The 22,057-nt window shown below is 59.1% G+C and overlaps 2 protein-coding genes across 7 annotated transcripts in view; one reads left to right on the plus strand and one right to left on the minus strand.

Annotated features, from left to right (window-relative positions):
• Positions 1–4,787: 4,787 nt before the first annotated feature.
• On the plus strand, positions 4,788–15,080 carry SNORC (secondary ossification center associated regulator of chondrocyte maturation). Of its 2 annotated transcripts, none has more exons than XM_002686558.5 (4): positions 4,788–5,141; positions 11,940–12,122; positions 12,700–12,850; positions 14,699–15,080. In XM_002686558.5, the coding sequence occupies exons 1-3, from the start codon at positions 4,913–4,915 to the stop codon at positions 12,807–12,809; spliced, it is 522 nt and encodes a 173-aa protein (XP_002686604.2). In that variant the 5' UTR covers positions 4,788–4,912; the 3' UTR covers positions 12,810–12,850; positions 14,699–15,080. The 2 variants fall into 2 exon arrangements, with proteins under 2 accessions (XP_002686604.2, XP_059741198.1); XM_059885215.1 differs by having other exon boundaries at positions 14,703–15,080.
• Positions 15,068–22,057, minus strand: part of NGEF (neuronal guanine nucleotide exchange factor) — a 128,113-nt gene continuing 121,123 nt past the window's right edge. For all 5 annotated transcript variants that reach the window (XM_024989652.2, XM_059884817.1, XM_024989649.2 and 2 more), the window contains 6 exon segments: positions 20,805–20,894; positions 19,596–19,759; positions 19,040–19,195; positions 18,200–18,279; positions 17,333–17,437; positions 15,068–16,089 (listed from right to left, as the gene is read on the minus strand). In XM_024989652.2, coding sequence (XP_024845420.1) covers positions 15,899–16,089; positions 17,333–17,437; positions 18,200–18,279; positions 19,040–19,195; positions 19,596–19,759; positions 20,805–20,894 — 786 coding nt within the window. In that variant the 3' untranslated portion in view covers positions 15,068–15,898.

The raw sequence follows: 22,057 nt of genomic DNA on the forward strand, positions 1-22,057 counted from the left end.
TGCCAAGCACTGTATTGGTCAGAGTCTGACAAGGACACAGAGTTCACTGTAGGTATTTCAAACAGAAGAGACTTAATGGAGGAATTTGTCACAAAGATGTTGAACGGACTGAAGGAACGAAAGAGGGAAGGCAAGGCAACCCAAATTAGTCACTCAGCTCAGAAACTGACACCCGCCTGGGCTGGAGGAGCAGAAAGAACGATCACAGGCCAGAGCACTGTCCACTAAGGGCCTGAATGCGGCCGCCTGCCAAGGATCCTGGAGCCAGCGCTTCCAGGCTTCCGAGGCTTCCGAGGCTACCCCTGCAGTCCTCAGCACCTGTGTGCTACTGACGTCTCTGCAGCCACTGCTGCTGCCGCCAGAGACACTCTGAGAAATCTGAATCAGATAGAGTCACTTCTCTGCTCCCATCTTTTAGCTCCCACCAGTGCCTCCACTGGAGCTGCTCACAGGGAGTCAGCTGGCAAGAATCTCAGGAGTGTGATCTGGGGACCTGGCTCTGCTATAGGGCATAGAAAGGTGCGGACAGGAGATAGAGCAGATGAGCAGCGCAAACGAGTGAGTGAGCAGCTGAGACGGTGGTGGCGGTTTAGTCGCTAAGTCCTGTCTGACTCTTGCGAGCCCACGGATTGTAGCCCACCAGGCTCCTCTGTCCATGGGATTCTCCCGGCAAGAATAGTGGAGTGGGCTGCCATGCCCTCCTCCAGGGGATCTTCCCAACCCAGGGATGGAACCAGTGTCTCCCGTCTCCTGCGGTGGCAGGCAGGTTCTTTACCACTGGTGCCACCTGGGAGCCTCACTGGATTCTATTAGGTTGGTGCAAAAGGAATTGCCATTTCAGGTCCTGGATTTTAAATTATTATAACTAGGCTCAAACTTTATTAATCAAAATAGGAACCATTGCAATCAACATAATTTGGCCAATGAGAAATAAATTTGTTTACTCCTATAGCGAAAAAAAATCCATGCTTCGGGATTCAATGAACTCTTGGAAAGCATTTTCTATGTCCTGCTGGTTGTGGAAGCATTTTCCCTGCAAAAAGTTGTTGAGGCGCTGGAAGAAGTAGTAGTCAGTTGGCGAGAGGTCAGGTGAATATGGCAGATGAGGTAGAACTTTGTAGCCCAATTCATTCAACTTCTGAAATGTTGGTTGTGCGACGTGCTGCCGGGCGTTGTCACAAAGAATTGGGCTCTTTCTGTTGGTCAGTGCTGGCTGCAGGCCTCGCAGTTTTTGGTGCATCTTGTCACTTTGCTGAGCATACCTCTCAGATGTAATGGTTTCACCAGGATTCAGAAAGCTGTAGTGGATCAGACCAGCAGCAGGCCACCAAACAGTGACCATGAGCCTTTTTTTGATGCAATTTTGGGTTTGGGAAGTGCTTTGGAGCTTCTTGGTCTGACCACTGAGCTGGTTGCCACTACTTGTTGTATAAAATCATTGCACATCACAACCCAATCAAAAAATGATTCATTGTTATGTAGAAGATGACACTTCAAACTATTTTTCTGATTCATGGCTGGCTTATGAGGCACCCGTTTATTGAGCTTTTTCACCTTTCCAATTTGCTTCAAATGCTGAATGACCATAGAATGGTCAACGCTGAATTCTTCAGCAACTTGTTGTGAAGTTGTAAGAGGATCAGCTTCCGAAGATTGCTCTCGGTTGATGGCCAGCCATGTCTGATGGCCAGCCACTAGGCTGCTCATCTTCAAGGATCTCATCTCCTTTGCAAAGCTTCTTGAACCACCATTGTACTGTACATTCATTAGCAGTTTCTGGGCCAAATGTGTTGCTGATGTTGTGAGTTGTCTCTGCTGCTTTGTGACCCATTTTGAATGAGAATAAGAAAATTGCTCGAATTTGCTTTTTGCCTAACATCATTTCCATAGTCTAAAATACAAATAAAATAAACAAGTAATAATTCATTAGCAAAAAACATAAAGCAAGAAATTTGTATTAAAATGATGTATAACATACCCACATTTATTTAAGAATGTATTCCCATATCAGATGGCAATGTTCAACAATGCAAAACTGCAATTACTTTTGCACCAATGCATGTTCTAACCAGTCCTTGCTATCTGGGACTTAAGAGTCACAGAGTAAGGACAGACAGCCAATGGACACTTCATTTAAAGGCACCATTACATATGTCTGACAAAGGATTTTTATCTGGGTGCACACACCAAAAAAAAAAACAACCCTAAAAATAAATTCAAAGTGAGAGGCCTCCCTAATAAATATACAGCACCCCCCCAAAAAAAATTGAACAGCTCTTCACAAAGGAATATATTCCGTCCCTGGGATTCTCCAGGCAAGAACACTGGAGTGGGTTGCCATTTCCTCCTCCAATGCATGAGAGTGAAAAATGAAAGTGAAGTTGCTCAGTCATGTCCGACTCTTAGCGACCCCATGGACTGCAGCCTACCAGGCTCCTCCATCCATGGGATTTTCCAGGCAAGAGTACTGGAGTGGGGTGCCATTGCCTTCTCCATGTATTCCTGTGGTCAATAAATATTAATATAAAAATGTATTCAATTTTATTAGTCATGAAAATGCAGCCACACTGAGACACCACAACGTACTTACCAGAACGGCTAGAAATAAAAAGACTGGCAACGCCAGGTATGAGTGAGGGTGTGGGGAACTGGAACGCAGACTGTTGATGAGTCTGAGGACGTGTTGAAAAGTGGCTCGGCAGCCCCTATAGAATCTAAACATTATACTCTAGCCTAGCAATTCTTTTTTTTTTTTTAATTGGAATATAATTGCTTTACAATGTTATGTTAGTTTCTGCTGTACAGGGAAGTGAACCAGCCATATGTATATCCCCTCGCTCTTGAGCCTCCCTCCCACCCAGCTCACTCCCACCCCTCTAGGTCATCACAGAGGCTGAGCTGAGCTCAGTCCCCACTAGCTGTCTAGTTTACACGTGATAGTGTATATATGTCAAATCCAATCTTCCAATTCTATCTTTAGATACGTAACCGAGAAAAATGAGTGTACATGTTCTCCAAAGGTAGGTATGAGAATACCTATAGGAGCCATATTTGTAGAAGTTCAGTCCTGGAAATACTCCAAATTGATATTTTAAAAAATGGATAAAAGAATGGGTAATCTGTGGCAACTGAATTGTTCTGCCGCTCAGTCATGTCCAACTCTTTGCAACCCCAAGGACAGGCGTCCCTGTCCTTCACCATCTCCCAGAGCTTGCTCAAACTCATGTCCATTGCATCGGTGATGCCATATTCAGCAACGGAAAAGAATGAGTCACTGCTCCGTGCAGCAATATGGATGAATCTCACAGAACACTGAACAAAAGCCAGACTTAAGAGCTCACGTCACAGGATTCCACTGATTGGAAAGCTAATCTATGACGAGAGAAGGCAGATCAGCACTCTGAGGGCACTGACAGGCAGGGGCAGGAGGAATCCTGCTCATTCTACATCTCTCTGGGCGGTGTTTACACAGGTGTATATGTGCATGAAAGTCCATCAAGCTGTAAGCATAAAATTTGTGTACTTCACAATATTTAGGTCATTCCTCAAAAAATTGCTGTGGAGACACTGGGTTTCCCTGATAGCTCAGTTGATAAAGAATCCGCCTGCAATGCAGGAGACCCTGGTTCGATTCCTGGGTCAGGAAGATCCCCTGGTGAAGGGAAAGGCTATCCACTCCAGTATTCTGGCCTGGAGAATTCCATGGACTATATAGTCCATGGGGTCGCAAAGCATTGGACATGACTGAGCGACTTCCACTTCACTTCAGAAAATCACCCACCCCCAAAAGTAAGAGACAGCAAAGTTTCACATAAGTATAAATGCTAAGAAGAAACTTAAAGAAGTGTGATGAGTGGGTGGGGGACTGACTGCTCAGAGCTGAGACCTGAGTGGCCATAAGAAGGTAGCTACGTCCTGAGCTGAGAGGCTGCTTGCTGGGAGAGAGGACAGCAAGTGCAGAGGCCCTGAGGCAGGGTGGAGTTTGGTGTGTTGGAGGAACTTCGTCAAGGCCATCAGACTGAACATAAGTCCTTAGTTTGACTTTTTATTCTAAAAGTAGTGGGGAACCATGGAGGGTTTGCTGTAGGAAGGTGTACTTTCTGAGAGATTAGACGTGGGGAGTAAGTGGAAAAGACCGTTGATGCATTTTATGTGGCTGGAACATCTGGAAGGTGGGGAGCTGGAATTTAACTGAGCAGGGTTGGGGAGGCAGCGGCGTCAGGTTTGTTTTGGCAATGCTAAGTTGGAGACGCTCATTAGATGCCCTTGGGGCCTTCCAGGAGGCGGAGGGTGATGGGGCCAGGCCCAGGCTGGACATGGGTGTCATGAACACACGAGTGGTATTTCAAGTCCCAGATACCTGGGAGAACAGAAAGCAGGAAGGAGGGACCCAGGGCGTTTAATGCCGTGGGTTTTTCCGGAGAGAGGAGAGCTGCTAGAAGGCTGGCTGCAAACGGCTTTAGGAGCATGGCTGCACCTAGCTCGGTTGAGCACCCGCTCCCTGCCAGGTGTCAAGAGCCCAGATGTGAGCCGAGCCTGGCCCTGGTCGGTGCTGCCAGCCCACAGTGGCAGTCGCTCAGGCCTGGGCCTTGAGCACTAAAATTCAGATTCCTGGGCTCAGCCATGACCCACTGGGAGAAAGTGCTAGAGCCACTGCATTTATCGGTCACCCTGGGTGTCTTTTGCACGTGGAGGTTTTAGAATCTCTTTCAGTGGCCTAGGTGCATGCGCGTGTGTGTGCATGCGTGTGTGTGTGTGTGTGTATGAGAGAGAGAGAAAGAGAGACAGAGAGAGAGAGAGAGAAGGAGGAGAGAGGGAAAGAACGATTTCCTCTTTCCCTCTCTGAGGGTGGGGCTGCTCCAGAGTTCAGGGAAGCAGTCAGCTCTGTGAGCTTGGCTGTGTGTGTGTGTTCATGTGTGGGGGGCGGGCACGGTGTCCCAGGAGGACAGAGTTTGCATTGATGAAAACCCTCCCCAGCCCTTTGATGCCTCGTTCCCTCTGCCCTGAAGTTGAGCAGCTCAGTCCTCGGTGCCTCCCGCCCGCTGGCCACGCTCGCCCCCCGGCCAGGATGGCGTCCTGTCTGGCCCTGCGCATGGTGCTGCTGCTCCTCTGTGGGGTCCTGGCCCCTGCGGTGCTCACAGGTAAGGGTGCTCCCTGCCACCGGCCTCCCGAGGCGAAGAAGCACCTTAAGGCTGGGATCTCTCTGAGGCCCGCCAGGCAAAGCCATTCACCGGGACAGGGTGACCATTTGGGGTGATTCCGGGAAGGGCTCCTCCGGGACACAGGCTGGCAGCTACGCGTTGGAGGCCTCTGGGAGTCGTTCGTCACAGAGACTGTGACCTCTGAAGCAGGACGGTGACTTGGGGAGCAGGGCAAGGGACCTTAGCTGCCCAGGGGAGGTGGGGGCCACTCCAGCACCCTAAAATCTGAAGGAAGGCCTTGAGAATCTGGGTGGGAGTCGGGAGGGGGCACCAGGCACGGGGTAGGCAGCTGACGGTCAGAGGCCCCAGGTGTTAGGTCCGTGGACCTCTGCCATTTACGTTTTGAAGCCCTATAAACCCTTCCCTGCTGGTTTTCTCAAATGTCCTTTGAGAAGGAAGACCCGGGTACTATTTCCATTCTGGGAAAAAAATTCAGGGGGGAGCACAGGACCAGAGACACCTCTGTAAAACCAGGAGGATGCTGGCCCGATGCTACCACACTAAGGCTTGAAAGCGGCCGAGTCTGGGGTCTGGCGAGAAGAGTCCCACCAGCCTCGGAGTGGCGGGTTCCAGGGGACCCAAGCCCCAGTGTGGACACGGCTGTGGGGCCCTGCGCCGGGAGGGGCTGGCCCAGGCCGGCTGCAAAGCCTGAGAGACGAGAGGCACAGGCTTCCCAGGTGGTCTCTGTCCTGGAAGAAAGCCATCTCCTGTGGCCGGGAGGGCTGGGTGTCAGGGCTTCTGTGGGGAGTCCTGGGGCTGGAGAAACCAGTTGGGGGGCCCTGGAGACCCTCTCTGCAGCGTGGGTTTTGGGGGCGTCTGCGGATCTGGGCGTCGTGTGGATATGTGCTGGGGAGAGCCGCGAGAGGAGGTGAGGCCTGGGGTGACTCCCGCAGCCACGCACTCGGGCACAGACCCCGGAGGAAACGGGGTGGAGGGCAGTGAGGATCCTGTGAGCCCCTGGGCTCTCTCCAGAAGCCCTAGAAGCAGCTTGCAGGCTGGCTCTGCTTCTGGTTCTGTCCTCCTCGCTGTTCCTCAGGTGCTCTGCGCCTCTCCCCTTCCGTGTAGCCATGATAACCCCAGGGCCTCTGCCTCCCAGGCGGGAGAGTCTCTGTAGGTCTCCTGGGTGCACAGGCTCGCGGGCGGGGCCAGGCGGCTGGCGGCCCTCAGTACAGGTTGGGAGAACGTGTGGAAACGTCCCCAGCCCCTCTGCTTGGTGCAGGAGAGTCTCGCGGCAGAACCCCCTCCTTGCCTCGCCTGCCTTTGGGTGGGCGAGCCAGGGGCCTGGCGCGGTGCCCAGGGCCCTGGGGAAGTGACCCAAAGTAGGGTGGCATCTTCCGTGGCTCCCGTGGGCCCCACCCACCCCAGTGACATGGCTTCTCCAGCCCGGTGGTCAAAGCGGGTGGAGGCGAAGGTGCTGGTGCCCTGTCTGCCCCTGAGTCTGGGGCCCATGTGGGCAGCTTCTGTCCCATTCCTGGGTGCCCACGCAGCCAAGCTCTTCCAGCCGAGGCTGCCGGCCAGAGGTGCCAGGTTGGACGGGGCGTACACAGCCTGGGCGGGTAGGTTTCCTCTGCCGCCACAGGAATGCCGGGCACAGCCTCGTGGTGGGCGGCGTAGGGACCTCACCTGGCCTCACCTCCCGACTCCCCTGCACGGGTCCTACCCGGGGGCAGGCAGGCCAGCCCCACCCCAGCACCTCTGGGCTCCAGCGGGGCTGCTGCTCCTCCTGCCGTTAGGGGCGAGAGCGTGGTGGGGAGGCTCTTAGCTGCCCCACCCTGGGCTAGAGGCTCAGAGCAGGTGTGCGCCTGGCCCGACAGGCCCCTGGCCCGCTTGCTCGCTGGGCTGGGGTCGGTCCCAAGCAGGGACGCCGGGGTGGCCCCCATGGCTGAGACCCAGGCCTGGCCTGCCACCCTCCCTACTGGTCGCCTGTGGCCACAGCTACTGCGGTGGAGGGAGCAAGCCAGGTTGAACGGGCGGGAGGCCAGGGCCCCGATGAAAAGGCCCTTCATGGCCACACAAAGGCCGTCTGTGAGCTCGGGGCCCAGTGGTCAGGGTGAGCGTTAAACAAACTTATTTACCGAAAGGCAGGGCGGCTGGGGGCAGTGGGGCTGGGGCTGGTGCAGGGAGGGGGAGCCCACAGTGCCCAGGCCTGTGGCAAGGTCAAAAGGCCCCCACTTCTGGCTTCTCCGGTCAGAGCGGCGGAGTCACAGGATGTGCTCACACCAGTCCTTGTCCCCCCATCTTCTATCCTCACGTTGCACCTCCGCCCGCCTTCCACACCTACCCCTCTGGGTCCCAGCCTCCACACCTGCCCTCACACCAGCCCCTCTGCCTGGCACTTCTGGCCCCACCTTCCCCCCTCCTCAGATGGGGCCTGCAGTGGGGAACCCCCCGGAGAAGTGCTCCTGTTCCCGGCTCCCCACAAGGGTAGGTTTGGGGGACAGAGCTGTCTCCCCCGTCACCCCAGTAAACTGAGCAGCCACGGAGGCAAGTAGACAGGGACAGGAAAACGCCCGCCCCCTCTCCCTGGCAGCTGCACCCCCGTGGTGGGAGGGCTGGGGACTCAAGTTCAGGCTGTGGTTCTGGCCCACGTGTGCCTTGGGGATGCCCACCTGGGCTGGCCGGGAGCCTGGGGCCCCGATGAGTCCGTGCAGCCCGGATCAGCCTTGAGGGGGTGGGGGGTCTCCTGTGATGGTCAGTTGTGGCAGGCGCGGAGCCCACAGAGTAGCCAGGGCCATGCTGTCCAGGCCCGAAAGGCCTGGGGTGGGGGGCAGAGGCAGCAGCTTGATGATGGCCTTGACAGCATGGTCACCAACTTGGAGGGCTGGGAGAGGCACAGCCCAACCCCCGTTTCACAGGTCAGGGAGGGCAGGCCAGCGGCTGAGCCAGTCTGCTGTGGTCCCGGGGTGATGGAGCCAGATTTGGACCCAGACCTCTGGTTTGGCTTCCCTGATGGCTCAGAGGTGAAGTGTCTGCCTGCAATGCGGAAGACCTGGTTTCAATCCCTGGGATGGGAAGATCCCCTGGAGAAAAGGAAAGGCTACCCACACCAGTATTCTGGCCTGGAGAATTCCATGGACTGTACAGTCCATGGAGGTCACAGAATCGGACACGACTGAGTGACTTTCACTTTCACTTTGCTTTGATTTGGCTCATAGCTCAGCTGGTAAAGAATCCGCCTGCAATACTGGAGACCCTGTTTCAATTCCTGGGTCGGGAAGATCTGCTGGAGAAGGGATAGGCTACCCACTCCGGTATTGTTGGGCTTCCCTTGTGGCTCAGCTGGTAAAGAATCTGCCTGCAATGCCGGAGACCTGGGTTTGCGAAGATCCCCTGGAGAAGGCAATGCACCCCACTCCAGCACTCTTGCTTGGAAAACTCCATGGATGGAGAAGCCTGGTGTGCTACAGTCCACGGAGCCGCAGAGTCGGACATGACTGAGTGACTTCACTTTCTTTTCTTTCTCTGATTCTGAAGCCAGTGGGGCAGCCCCTCAAGCTTCAGAGACTGGCTGGGTTTTGGAGGGTGTGCGTGTGGCGGGGTGGGTGGGGTGGTGCGTGTATTACGCCTGGGCTGGTGTGTCTGGCAGGAAGGGTCCAAGCTTTTGCAGGGGAGGGACAGACAGGCAGAGGGGCTGGGTGGGCCTCCCAAGTACCTTGCTCAGAGGGCCCCCTTCTCCCCCAGAGATGGCCCCCCAGGCTCTGGCAGAGGGCAGAGGGTGACAGCCAGCTCTTGGGAGAGAGCCCCAGCTCTCCAGGCACTGAGGGGCCTGTCACCCCTCTCCCTTGTGGAGGGCCTTGTGGAGGCTTCCCTGGGCCGGATGCCTGGCATTTAGGGGTGAGCTTTGGCTGGAGGTGGGACAGGGAGGTGCCTGGCTGCTGCTCCGTCTTGGGTGTGTGGTGAGCAAGTTGCAACCGGGGGGCCTGTCCATTTACCTGGGAGACTCGCAGTCTGTGAGCCTTAGACCCCAGGGCCTGCCGAGTGGTGGGTGGCAGATGTTCAGTCGCTCAGTCGTGTCTGACTCTTTGCGACCCCATGGACTGCAGCATGCCAGGCCTCCCTGTCCCTCACTGTCTTCCAGAGTTTGCCCAAAGTTCATGTCCATTGAATCGGTGATGCTATCCAACCTCAGACCCAGGCCTTTCTTTCTGCTCAGCCCTGGGGAGCCCGCGGCAAGCATGCCAAGGGCATGGAGCCCTCCGTAGGCAGGTGGCAGACCTCAGCCCTTCCAGGCAGCGACAAGGGAGGCCTGACAGAGTCACAGGGAAGTCACTGAAGTGGGTTCTGGAGCAGGGTGGCCCCCAGACCCCAGCACTGCAGCTCAGCCGGGGCCCTGGAGAGAGGTGCTTCCACCCACTGAGTGCAGGGACCTTCGACCCCTGGGAGGTCTCCTCGCCAGGGATGTTTCGGAAAAGGGGCCCAGGCCGGGGCAAGCCCTGGGAGCATGATAGTAGTGGTCCCTGCCTGCAAGCCTCGCCTCACCACTGATCCAGCCGAGGCCTGAGAGAGGCAGCCAGGGACAGGGCCTGGGGAGCTGGAGACCCCGTAAGGCTTTATCAAGAAAAGATCTTAAGTTTATAGGAAAGTTACAGGAATAATCCAATCAATTCCAGTAGACTCTTTTGGACTCACCGACCACCAACTTTTTGCCATATTTTCTCGTCTGTCTTCCTGTCTGTCTACTCGCTCACCTAACTGCTGAACCATCTGACAGTTAAGCTACAGACACCGCGCCCATTTGCCCCTAAATACTTCTGAGAACAAGGGTATTCTCTTACACAGCAGAGTCAGTTATCCAAATCAGGACGTGAACAAGGATGCAGTGCTCTTCCCTAAACTGCAGCCCGGCTCACAGTTCACCAGTGGACCCCACAGCGTGCCCTCCAGGAACTCACGCTGCGTGGCGTTGTCACAACTCCTCAGTCTCTACTCCGGAACAGCCCCTCACTCTCTGTCTCTTGCGACCTTAATATTTTTGAAAACCTAGTTATTTGAAGACTGTCCTGGAATTTGGCTTTGGCTGTTCACTCATGATGTGCCCCAAGTGGAAACTGTTGGCAGAAGACCCCTGCAAATACCTTTGTGTCTTCCCAGAGCACCCCCTCTCCAGGAGGTGCTGAGCCTGGAAGCAGGGTGTGGGTCTGGCTTGTCTGTGCCCAGGGCCCGGCGGTGGGGCGGGGCAAGGCTCGGGGTTGGAGGCTCCAAGAGTGAAAGGCGCCTCAGGAACTGGCAGGGAGACCAGTGCTCAGTCCTGTCCGACTCTTTGGCAACCCCATAGACTGTAGCCCACCAGGCTCCTCTGTCCATGGGATTCTCCAGGCAAGAATACTGGAGTGGGTTGCCATTTCCTTCTCCAGGGGATCCTCCCAACCCAGGGATTGAAGCCGGGTCTCTTGCATCTGCTGCACTGGCAAGTGGATTGTTTATCACCAGCACCAGGGCTGTACTGATTGAACCACAACTTCCAGGGAAGTTTCTGCGAAGGCACAACCTGTGACTGAGTTGTCTGAGGCTTCGGTCCCCAGGAGCACTTAACTGCCAATGCCCACCTAAGTTTACCCTTAGACCCGGTCTTCTTGGAAGCAGGGTCACACAGTTCCCTGCTGGTGTCACTGAGATGCTGTCTTGCGATGCCCACTCAGCCCATTCCAGCATCCCTGGATCACACCCAGATCACTCAGCAGCTGGGGTGGGAAGCCTGGAGCCTGGTCTTGAACTTGACTTGGGGTCTGAGAAGGCTGGATGGGCCCAGGGCTGGGGTGTTGCTGTGTAGCTCCTCAGGCTAGGATTCTTGAAGGGGGAGCAAGACTGCGGAGTCTGGGGCCACAGAAGGGTGGAGGTGGGGCTGGAGTTCCCATGCCAGATTCTCATACTGCTCTCTGGGGCCCCTGTGTACCCTGAACCTGCTGACCTACCAGCAGAGGAAGGGTCCTGCAAAAAAAAAAAACACTGCCCAGAGGCTGCCCTGCTGATCCAGCCCCTGCCAGGGTTGGGGTGTGGGGCTCCTGGAGCTTCCCGAACTAGCTCCGCAGACACCCCTGCTCAGCCCTCTGGCCCTGTCCGGTCTGGAGTGAGCAAAGCCCAGGCATCACAGTTTCTCCTCCGGCTACAGAGGCTCTTGTGCTTTAAGCCTCAGACACTGGGGGGGCGTGTAGACGCATGTGAGGGAGCAGGACCCCAGACCTTGGGGCTAGGGTCAGGGAGAAGCAGGGCTGGCCGCCCAGGGGTGGGGGTGGGCCTCTCCTCTCCACCTCCCACGACCGCTGCCCCTCACCACCCGGTGGGCAGAGTCCCTGGTCTCCGGACAGGACACTGCTTTCCTGTCCTGGCGCCCTCTCCAGGGTGAAGGCTGCCCTGTGTGGGGAGAGGACCCCTTAGAAGTATCACTGCCCCCAAGCCCACAGACCCCCAGCAGTTCAGCTGGGGTCCGCAGGCCCTGCTGGGGGGCGTCGTGTCCCCCACTGTTGTTCCCCTCCACGGTCCCTACTGCCCTTTCCTGCGAACCCCCAGTTCTCCCAGCTTTCTCCTGAGGGTGGCCCCCGCCGCCATCAACCTGTCCCGTCCTGGGTGGGAGGCAGCCTGGCCCCAGTAGGGGGTCCAGGGCCACACGTGGGCCGCCCCCGCCCCGCCACGGCCTCCGGCAAAGCACCGCGAAGCGCCCCTTCCCAGTCGTTCAATGGCGGGGACGTCTCGTCTGACCTACCGCCCGGGGACCTACTACACCTGTCCTTGGCCTTGCAGCCGAGGGCCCGCAAGAGCCCGCGCCCACCCTGTGGAACGAGCCCGCCGAACTGCCGTCGGGAGAAGACCCCGTGGAGAGCACCAGCCCCGCCTGGGAGCCGGCGGTCAGCGGTCCGCCCGCGCCCACCGCCACGCCGAGCCCCGAGGACAGCACCGCGCAGGAGCGCCTGGACCAGGGCGGGGGTACGGCGGGGGCGGGAGGCGGGGAAAGTGGGGCGGAGGCGGGACATTGGGGGGTAAGGGGCGGGGGGCGCGGGCCGGGGGCACAGTGTGCGAGGGCGGGGGGTGGGGGGGAAGGGATGGGGGTAGGGGGAAGGGATGGGGGGCATGAGGAAGGGGCAGTAGGGCAGGGCCGGGGGCAGGGGTGGGGTGCCGGGACTGGGGTGCGGGTGCGGAGGTGGGGATGGGGGTAGGAGTGGGGGGCGGGCCGGGAGGAGGGGTAGGAGGGCGGGGCTGGGAACAGAGGTGGGGTGCGGGTGCGGAGTGCGAGGACCGGGGTGGGTGTGCGAGGGCGGGGGTGGGGGTGCAGAGGTCGGGGGCGGGCCAGGAGGAGGGGTAGGAGGGCGGGGGCGGGACGTCGGGGGTGGGGGCGGGCCGGGGGGAGAGGTTGGGGGCGGGCCTCTGGCTGATATGGGGACAGGGGTGGGTGTGCGGGGACGTGGGTGCAGGTCGGAATGCGAGGGCGGGTGAGGTGGGGGGGCGGGTGCGGGCGGGCGGCGGGCCTCTGGCTGACCCGGCCCCCTCTCCCCGTCCTCCGCAGGCTCGCTGGGGCCCGGCGCCATCGCCGCCATCGTCATCGCCGCCCTGCTGGCCACCTGCGTGGTGTTGGCGCTCGTGGTGGTCGCGCTGAGAAAGTTCTCCGCCTCCTGAAGCGAATAAAGGGGCCGCGGTGCGGCTCGGCGGCACCCCAGGTGCGCGCCCCCCGAGTCTCCTTGTGTCCGCTCGTGTGTCGGCGAGCGGGGTGGGGATTGCGGGGGTGTCGCCGTGCTCGCGGGGCGCGTGCGGGAGTGCACATGCGCCGGGTCCCCCGCGGGCGTGCAGGTGCGTGCAGGGGCCGTCGGGGTGCGGGAGCGGGCGTGCGGCGCGCTCTGGCCAGAGTCCGGCGGCGGCGGCCCCTGCTCGTCCCCACTCCGGACTGCCCGCCGCCTGCCTCCCACCGACCCCTCCGCGGGTCCGGGAGCGCTGCGAGGGAGCGCGGACCGGCGGGAGGCCCCCAAGGCTGGAGAGGGCAAAGGCCAGCCCCGTACCCACCGCCCTGCTTCTCGCGGCCTCGCTGAGTCCCAGCGGGGTCCGCGTGACTCACGGGCGTTCCCGGCTTCCAATCAGATGATTGGTTTTGTTGGTGGGGGGCATCTTCAGACTCCGGCAGCCGGGGCGCTTGTCTGTGGGGTCTGAGCCCCAGGCCCGCACCCTCCGGACCCCTGGGGACCCCTCGACCCCCAGGAGCGAATGAGACACGCGGTGAAGCCTGGGTGTTGTGGGCCCCTGTCCCCGCTCCCCAACGCAAGCCCCAGACGGCCTCCCTCGCCTGGCCGGGTCGAGCTCCAGGGGACAGTGGCAGAGCTTCTGGCACAGCAGGCAACCCCACGCGGGACGGCTGTTTGTTAGGAAACAAAAAGGGCTTTCAAGCTCGACCCTCCTCATTTCAGCCCTGAACTCTTGGGGGCTGGACCAGAGGCAACACCCAGTCTCCCAGCTTGGCCCTGGCACTGGCTCCCTGGACAGGCCCTCCGCCTCCCATACCTCCCAGGAAGCCTACCTTTTGTGATTTAGAGAGGGATTTGAAATAGTGGCTTACCTGCTCTGGATGCAGCAGGAAAGAAGCTAGAACGGAGTCTTGCAGTGAGGACCCTAAGGCCTGGGGTAGGGGGGCTGTCTGCAAACCCCAGGGATGGTTTAACACTGGGGCCACAAGAGGATTCTTCTGAGTGAGCGCTGGAGAGAGGAGCTAGCCTTCTTCCCTTATTTTTTTCACCATTATTTCTAGCTACCTGCTTGGCCTCGTTGGTTTGTCTGAGTCCCTGACCACACTTGTTCAGGCCAGTTTTCTCCACCTGGATACTCAGATGACCATACGTGGTACCCATTCACACTCCCCAAGACACATCATGGCTTCAAAGTTTCGGCCTATAAAAGACTGTTGCAGTGCTGACCGGTTTTCATGAAACTGTGTACAAATTATTACATGTAACCTCCAGTAGACAAAGCCTCGTTAGAGCAGATGACACAAGTCACAATGCTGTCTCCCAGCTCCAAAAACAAAAGCTGGATAAAGACTAGGACCAACGACCCCCCACCCCCAGCCAAGAGCAGCATGGGGCTCAGAAATAGACCCTCTCCCCTTTCCCCAACTCCTGGGAAACTCAGGTGCAGGTAGGCGCCCCCCTCCCCGCCCCGCCCTACCCCAACTGGGGTTGCAGCAAGGAGGCACCAAGAGCATCAGCCCCTCACTGGGATCCGGGGGTCCCTCCCCAATTGTACCAGCATGTTACACGGGTCTGAATCTTTCAGGGATTTATCCAGTTCTCAAAGGGTCTGAGGGCCCCAAAACCCCAACCATGTTGTGATTTCTGGGAAGATGCTCCATCTAAATCCTGGGCTTCTGATCAGTGTCCTGATAAGGAGGGCATGGCCTCTGGCAGGGTTGGTTTCCAGGCCCTCCCCTGTTCTCAGACCTGGGGGGTAGGGGGAGGGGAGGGAAGGGGCGTGGCTCCGAGGACCCACTGCAACCTCCAGGTAACTGGCTACCGCCTCTGAAGATAGGAAGAAGTGCCCTGGACCAGTGGCTGGCTGGATTGGAAGCTGAAGTCTCAAGCCTGGTGGTCGGATCCCCTATGGGACCACAACGCCCCCCATACCTCTGTCCCACAGTGGTCTTCAACCCTGCCTCCCCCATCGCCTCAGACAGCTTATTCTGTTTGTGGAGTCCCTCACAAGTGGAGGTCCAGACCCACTTCCATCCTGAGGCCCCATCCTGGCTGCTTCCTCCTCCACGGGAAGCCACCTCAGCTGTCTCCTGGGACAGGCCGCCTCCACGGCCGGGAAGAGGGCTCTTCTGTCCCTGCCCAGACCCAAGCACTGCATTCCTGTGTGCACCAGGGAAATAAAAAAAGGAGACCTTCCTCTCCTTGATTTTATACATGATGCTTCTTTTAATGCAGCCAAAAATGATATTTGCTTTTCTCGGAACCATAACCCGTACAGGATGCAGTGGCCAAGTCATTCCTTTGTGACACCAGGGCTCCTGAAGGGGCAGGTAACAAGTTATATCCAGCCGGTCAGGGAGCCAAAGGCGGCGTGGGCCCTCAGCCAAGCTCTGGCAGGCCTGCCGTGAGGCAGAGGCCAGCCGTGCAGCCAGAGGCGGGTGGAGGCTCGGGGGCAGAGGTGGACAGAGGCGGATAGTCTCCTGGTCCTCTGAACGGAGACCAAGGGCCGCTCATCAAGCGCATCAGGCCAGGGTGGTCCACGTGTGCGCCTGGCCGAGTCTGACAGCTTCCGGGGGGAGAGGACACGTGCAGGGAGTCGTGACACCTTCACCTTCACACTTGCCCTGGGCCCAGGGGCGCCCCAGGGTCTGGGGCCTCTCAGTACCAGGGGCGGGCCCTGGAGCCTGCCCATTGTCTGCCTTCCAAGAGACAGAAGAAGAGGTGGTATAATACTGTTTAAAATACACTTTCTCATCTACAAATGCAGCAGAGGGATGTGGGCACCCTCTCTCCAGTGGGTGAGCGAGGGGCCAGGACACATGAGCACGAACCACGTGGCAGGGAGGGGGTGGGGCGACTCGGCAAAGACCACCCCACCCAGGTCAGGTCACACCCTGCTGCCTGGGGAGCGGGGCCTTCCCCCAGAACTCCTCCACTGTCCGCTGGGGTCTGCCTGCCAGGCCTCGTTCCTGCCTACATCCCTCCACCAGGCAGGGGGTGGGGGGGGTGTGTGTGTGGGGGTGCGGTCAGGGGTCATTGCCGATTCCGGCTGCCCAGCTTCCTGCGGTCCTTATTCTGGCTGCGCTGAGGGTCGTCCATCTTGTGGACACGGAAACACTCCTTGAGGTTCTGGGACCGGATCTTGGGGTTCAAGATCTCCTCGGTCATATTGCTGGGGAACCAGCCTCGCTCCTGGTCATGCAGACGCTCGCCAAAGATCCAGCCTGGGAGGGAGGGGAGACAGCAGGTCACAAGCTCTCTCCAAGTGGCCTGGGCTGGGCCTCCCTCCGGTGCGTGGGGAGCAAGCGGAAGGGAGACTCGGGAGTCCGTCCAGCTTTCCCAGGGGCCCCCTGCCCTCACACTCACTGATGGAAATGCTCAGACCGGGTGTATCCCCCAGAAGCTGGGGGGAGGGGTGCAGCCCTCCTGGGGAGCTCGGTGCCTGTGCACAGGGAGGTGGAGGAACCCTCCGCACCCTGTGCCATCGTGGTCCCATGCGTATTGACTCCAGGACCCATTCCCAAGCCCTCAACAATCTCAGACTGCCCCACCTGTGGCCAGGAGACCCCAAGGGCCACCCCCAAAAGCGAGAGGCATTGAGGGGCTGGTGGGATGGCAGCTGGCCCAGGACGCCACCGTCACCCTCTTGTTGGGCAGCCCTTCCCTGAGCCTCAGACTCCTGAGAGCTGGGTGGTCAGCTGACCGTGGCCAGGTCACGAACCAGCCAAGTGCCCTGACTCTCTGCTCCACCCACCCCTGCATCACGGCGTCCTGGTGGTGGGGGGGCGGGGGACGGGGTGCTGTGGCCCAAACTGCAGACCCCGCCGACAGGTCCTTGGGCAGGGCTGAGGCCTGGGGTCGGTGGGGCTGGAGCATGTCTTCTGCAGGCCACTAGGAGGGGTGGCAGGCTGTTTATATTCTGGGGATGGGGGGAGAGGGCAGGAACCACAGCTCGCCCAGCGCTGGGTGAGCCCCTAGGATTTGTGGTGGTGGCCATGGTCTTCCCCGGAGGTCACCAGCCTGTGCCCTTCCAGCCAGGACCTCAAAAAAAGGGGAGGAACTGGGGTGGGGAGACATGCAGTGTGCACTTTGGGGATTTAGATTAGGAACAACTGATGTAGAAATAAGGGGTCCGTTTTCCAGGAGGGGGTAGCCAACTTCTGGCGCTGGTGTCAACAGCAGGAGTGGGCAGGAGCCCCAGGGGGTGGCTTCCTGGCCCACGTGGGACCATAGGCCTGGTGTTCACAGGCTCATCTGGAAGCTTGCTGCAAATACAGGTCCGGGTCGGGGCGTTCCTGGTCTTCATCCCTCCCACCATAATGGGGAGGCTGATGCCAGGGCCGGACGAGGAGAAAGGGCACTGGGTGGGCGCAGGGAGCACACGGGGAGAGGCACCCCCCTACCCCGGGGCCCCGTGGGGTGGGCGCAGGGAGCCCTGCGGGCAGAGGCGCCAGCCCCGGGCCTCACCGTCCTCTGTCTTGTCCAGGATGTTGAGGATGTCGGCCAGCTCCAGCGTCAGCTCATCCGGCTGCTGGGCCACATACGGGTGCACACACTGGACCTGGGGGCAGTCTGAAGGGAGGAAGGGGTGGCCCGTCCTCATCACGTGGCACCTGCCCTGGCTGGGCACCCGCAGAACCCGGCCCCCAGCAGTTATCAGGGACACGCCCCCCCACCCCCACCCCTCCACCCCCACCCAACCCCATCCAGGAGACAGGGTGGACCAGCAGCTGCTGGAAAAGGGCTCATTGGAGGGAGGGGTGGGCGTGGCTCCAAAATAAAGTCAAAACAGCCGGGAGTTCTGAACAAGTCATAGCTGGTGCAGGGATGAACAGGCTGCCAGTGTGGGGGGAGGGGCGGGGAGGGCTCTTATTTAGCCTTTGAAGGAGGCTCCTCGGTCCTGGGCTGGGTCCTGGGAGCGGCCTAGGGACGTCCGTTCAGGACTCGGTGAACATGGTCAGGATGGCGCTTGAGCCCTTTCCTATTTTGGAACGTTTTCAGACGATCAGGCGCCCCTGAGAACACTGGCGTTTGCCTCCTGGGCCCAAATCCCTTCGGTGTCCTTGCAGCACCGGTCACTTAAGACCTGCTGACTTTTATGTCTTCATTAACCGTGGAAACGTTTGCAAAGCTCAGGCACACCGTGTCCTCCGTGGGGTACCGAGCTTGCATCAGGGTGCGAAGGACCTCTGGGCAGTTGAAGCAGCCTTCCAGAGGCCTCAAAGGCCCTTTAGGTGGAGTGCAGAGGCCCCTGTCCGAGGCTGACCTGCAGAGTCCTCCCTGACCATCATCTGCCCCACCTGGCGGGTACCCCCTCCCCAGTGGGCCGCTTACCGAGCAGCCGGGACGTGAAGGAAACGAACTTAGTTCTTCGGTTGGGGGCCAGCGAGGTCATCCAGCGCTTCATCTCGCTCCTGGGTCAGGAAGAGAGCAGATGCTGCCAACACAGAGCGTCAGCACCCACCCGAGGGGAACTGCAATGCCAGGCACCCGGCAGGCTGGCCCTGGGGTCCCGAGCTTGGCACCAGGGAGCAGGCCAGGCGGAGCCCTGCAGAACCTCCCTGGGGGCATCTTTCAAGTCAGTGGGTGAGGGTGTGTGAGCCCACGACACCCAACGTTCACCTAGAGGTGAGCCCTGGGTGGCCAGTTGCCCTAAGCCACAATCGTGGACTCGGAGAGGTTGACGCCACCCCGTCCCCCCGAGGCAGTCAGAACTGGGCTTGATGTGCTGGGTGACACCTGTGAGTTCTGGGGTGTGGGGGGCTGGGCACCAGGCGTCCCAGCTCCAGGGCTCACAGAGCATCGCCCCGCGTGGACCTGGCCATCGTTCTCAGAGCCCTGGGGGTGCAGGGGAGACAGCCTGGCTGCTCAAGGGTGGTAGGTGGGCCCGAGACTGCCCAGCAGCGGCAATTCACTGGTTGGCCTGGCCCAAGGGCTCTACAACAGCTCATCAGAGTCTGAGGCCCAAGGGAACACACACACACACACACACACACACACACACACACACACACACGCACACACACGCACACACACACACACAGCCAGCAACGCACTCACCCCCAACCCCGACACACAGGATGGAAATCCTCTGGACAAGGCCTGGGGGAGGAAACACGGGAGCTGGGCGGACAGTGAGCCCCAGGAAAGGGGACGGCCGCCCTGGGCACTCACTGAGAGGACGCCTTCAGCATGTAAGTGGCCTCCCGATCGTCTGAGTTCTCGAGCAGCCGTAGGATGAAGACGTTGGCCAGCGTCTGGCCCTGGTCCTCCAGTTCCTCCGCGCGCAGCAGGCCTCGCGGGGCCGAGTCAAACACCTGGTACTTGTCTCTGGGGACCCAGGTGGCAGGAGGGGCTTGTTGGTCCCCAGGACGCTTGGATTCCCAGGAGACCTCCCACCCCAGCCCTGGCCAGCGGGACCAGCCCCACTGCGGCTGCTCCTCACCGCCTTCGGAAGCTCCCCACCTGACGCCTGTCCACCTCACCCCCAGCCCCCCACCCGCCCCCACCCCTGGCGTGGACGGTGGACAAGGGGTCTGCACCCCTGACACAGGAGCTGCTGGGCACACCCCGGGCAGCAGGCACTGAGCTGCAATACTTAGGAGAACCACCCGCAGTTGGCAGGAGGGAAAAACCAGCGAAGCCCAGGGGTTTAAATAAACTTGCCCGAAGGCCCAGGGCACTGCCCCCAGGCCCCGGTGACTCCCCGCCCCTCCCGCCTGCCGCTCACCCTGGAATCTGCCGGCAAATCACCAGCAGGTCGTTGAAGAGAAAGAGGTAAATCTCCCGGAAGAGTTTCTTGGTCCGCAGGGTCCGCGAGGTCTTGGGGCCGGACATCTGCTGCAGCTCGCCCTGCTTCAGCAGCCAGCGGGAGTGTGAGATGATGGGCACCGACTGGGGGGCGGGGGGGGGGCATGTCAGGGGAGGCTGTGCCCTCCGCACCCTGCCCCAGCTCCCCTGGTACTCCGACTGGAGCGGTAACTGTGGTAACGGGTGTTGGGGACCACACTGGGCCCAGGACACGGGCACTGGTGGGAGGGATGGGTGGGTGCTGGGCACACGTGGGAAGGGTGTGTTTGTGTGTGTGTGTGTGTGTGCGCCTGAGTGGGCAGCTGTGTACTTGTCTGTTGTTTGTGTGTCCTCGTGTGCGTCTATGTATACGTGCTTGTGTCCAAGTGTGTCTGTGTGTCCTGTATGCGTCTGTACTCACGGGGGTGTGTGTGTACATGTGGGTGCCTGTGTGTGCTATCATGCCTCACCAGGCTCAGCCTGAGTGATGCAGAATCAAAGGAGGGTTCAAGTTCTAAGGGGAGAGGGGAGAACTGGGACCCCAGGGCTAGGAGGCCGGGCCTGCATTCCCCCACTCCACGGCTCTGGGGCGATTACTCGGCACTCAGCACTCAGCCCTCAGCCAGCAAGTGGAGCTACGTGAGGCCTCCCCACCACCCCAAGGTCTGCATCTTCAACTGAGGCTCGGCACCCAAAGAACCAGCGTGACCCCACAGACCCTCGGTGGGCACCATGCCCTTCTGCCCACGTCACCAGAAACCCTGGGAGCCCTTAGGGTCACTGGTGCCTGAAGCTTTACACAAAATTGGGGAAGAAGGTGGGTAACTTCCACCTGATTTTCAAATCGCCCAGGATTAAGAACCCCTGGACTGGTTCATGTCCTGTTCTTCTTTCAAGCTGACTGTTCAAGGTCACGCAGCCGGTAACTGAGAGCAGGCCGCTTCTGGGTCCCTGCACTGCCCCACAAGAAAACAGTCTAGGCCAGTGCGATGGCCTGGTGATGGGGGCAGGGGAGGGCCCTCCGCTAGGGGGTCAGGGAGGGCCTCAGTGGGGGTGGCACCATGCTGAGACCCAAGCATGGCCATTCAGCGGGCCTGGCCAGTGGCCTGCGCCCCAGGCCGGCGGGCGGGGCCGGGGACGCGTGGTTGACCTTGATCTTGAACTCCATCTTCTTCTGGATGCTGATCATCTGCTCCGTGCGGCTCATCTTCCTGACGCCCTCGTTGCATGCTTTCACCACCTGGAACAGGAAGGCAGACACATCAGGCCACACGCAGCCAGCGGTCTCTGGCCACGTCCTTCGGGCACTCTGTCCACAGCTGAGACACTGACTGGCCAGTCTCAGTGGGGTCTCAGTTCCAGTGGAGAAAGCTGGGGCCTTGTCCTTGGCGGGACGCGGACTCCAGAGAACACAGAAAGCAATGCTGACCCCTTGCATCACCTAAGAGAACGGTTTTCAGCAGGATGTCCTGTCTCATCTGTCAGCCTGGAAATGCCTAAGGCCTGGGATTCGGGCTCTGTCACGTGCTGCAAGGGGAGCACAGGTCCCCCCAAGCTTCCTGGGAGGCCACCCGGGTACCAAGAGGCCAAATGAAAGCAGATTTTCTGCGACCTTGTTCCAAGGACTCGATATCCGCTCCGGATCACAGGTGTTGAGAACAGGGCCTGGCGCTCAGCATGCAGAAAGGAAGACAGCGCCCAGAGGTGCGTGTATGGGGTATCCCCTGCAGTGGTTGGAACGAGGAAAGCTGTCCTCAACCTAAATGTCTGCCGATGAGGCAACTGGGATTGATTAGTGCTTGTAAAGCCACATAACCCTGTATTCTGAAGTCATGAAAAAAAGCTCAAGAGAATGTGTTAGTCACTTAAGTCGTGTCCGACTCTTTGCAACTGCAAGGACTGTAGCCCACCAGGCTCCTCTGTCCATGGGATTCTCCAGGCAAGAATGTTGGAATGGGTAGCCATTCCCTTCTCCAGGGGATCTTCCCGACCCAGAGATCAAACCAGGGTCTCTCTCACTGGCTGGCGGATTCTTTACCGCTGAGCCACCAGGGACACCCACGAGCGCCGAAATGGAGGGCAAGGCCAGCTTGTAAGCCACAAGCCCCTTTTGCAGGGAATACAACCGTGTGTGCAGGCCTCCATCTGGAAGGGTGGGCTCCAGCGTGCTGGCAGTGGGTGTGGGAGAACTGCGGATCCTTGCCGCCTTTCTGCTTATGAACAGTGTGTGAATCCGTATTCACCGTTTTTATAAATTAGGGGAAAAAACCCCACCTTTATAAAAAATGATAATAAGAAGCAAGAGTATACCTTTCATTACAAGGAAATAAAAAGGGAGAGGAAGGCAAAAAACAACTTGAAAACAGAGAACACTTGTGGGTGCCCCGAGACCGCTTGGGGCCC

The sequence above is a fragment of the Bos taurus genome, chromosome 3 (assembly GCF_002263795.3).
Source record: "Bos taurus isolate L1 Dominette 01449 registration number 42190680 breed Hereford chromosome 3, ARS-UCD2.0, whole genome shotgun sequence".
NCBI lineage: Eukaryota > Metazoa > Chordata > Mammalia > Artiodactyla > Bovidae > Bos > Bos taurus.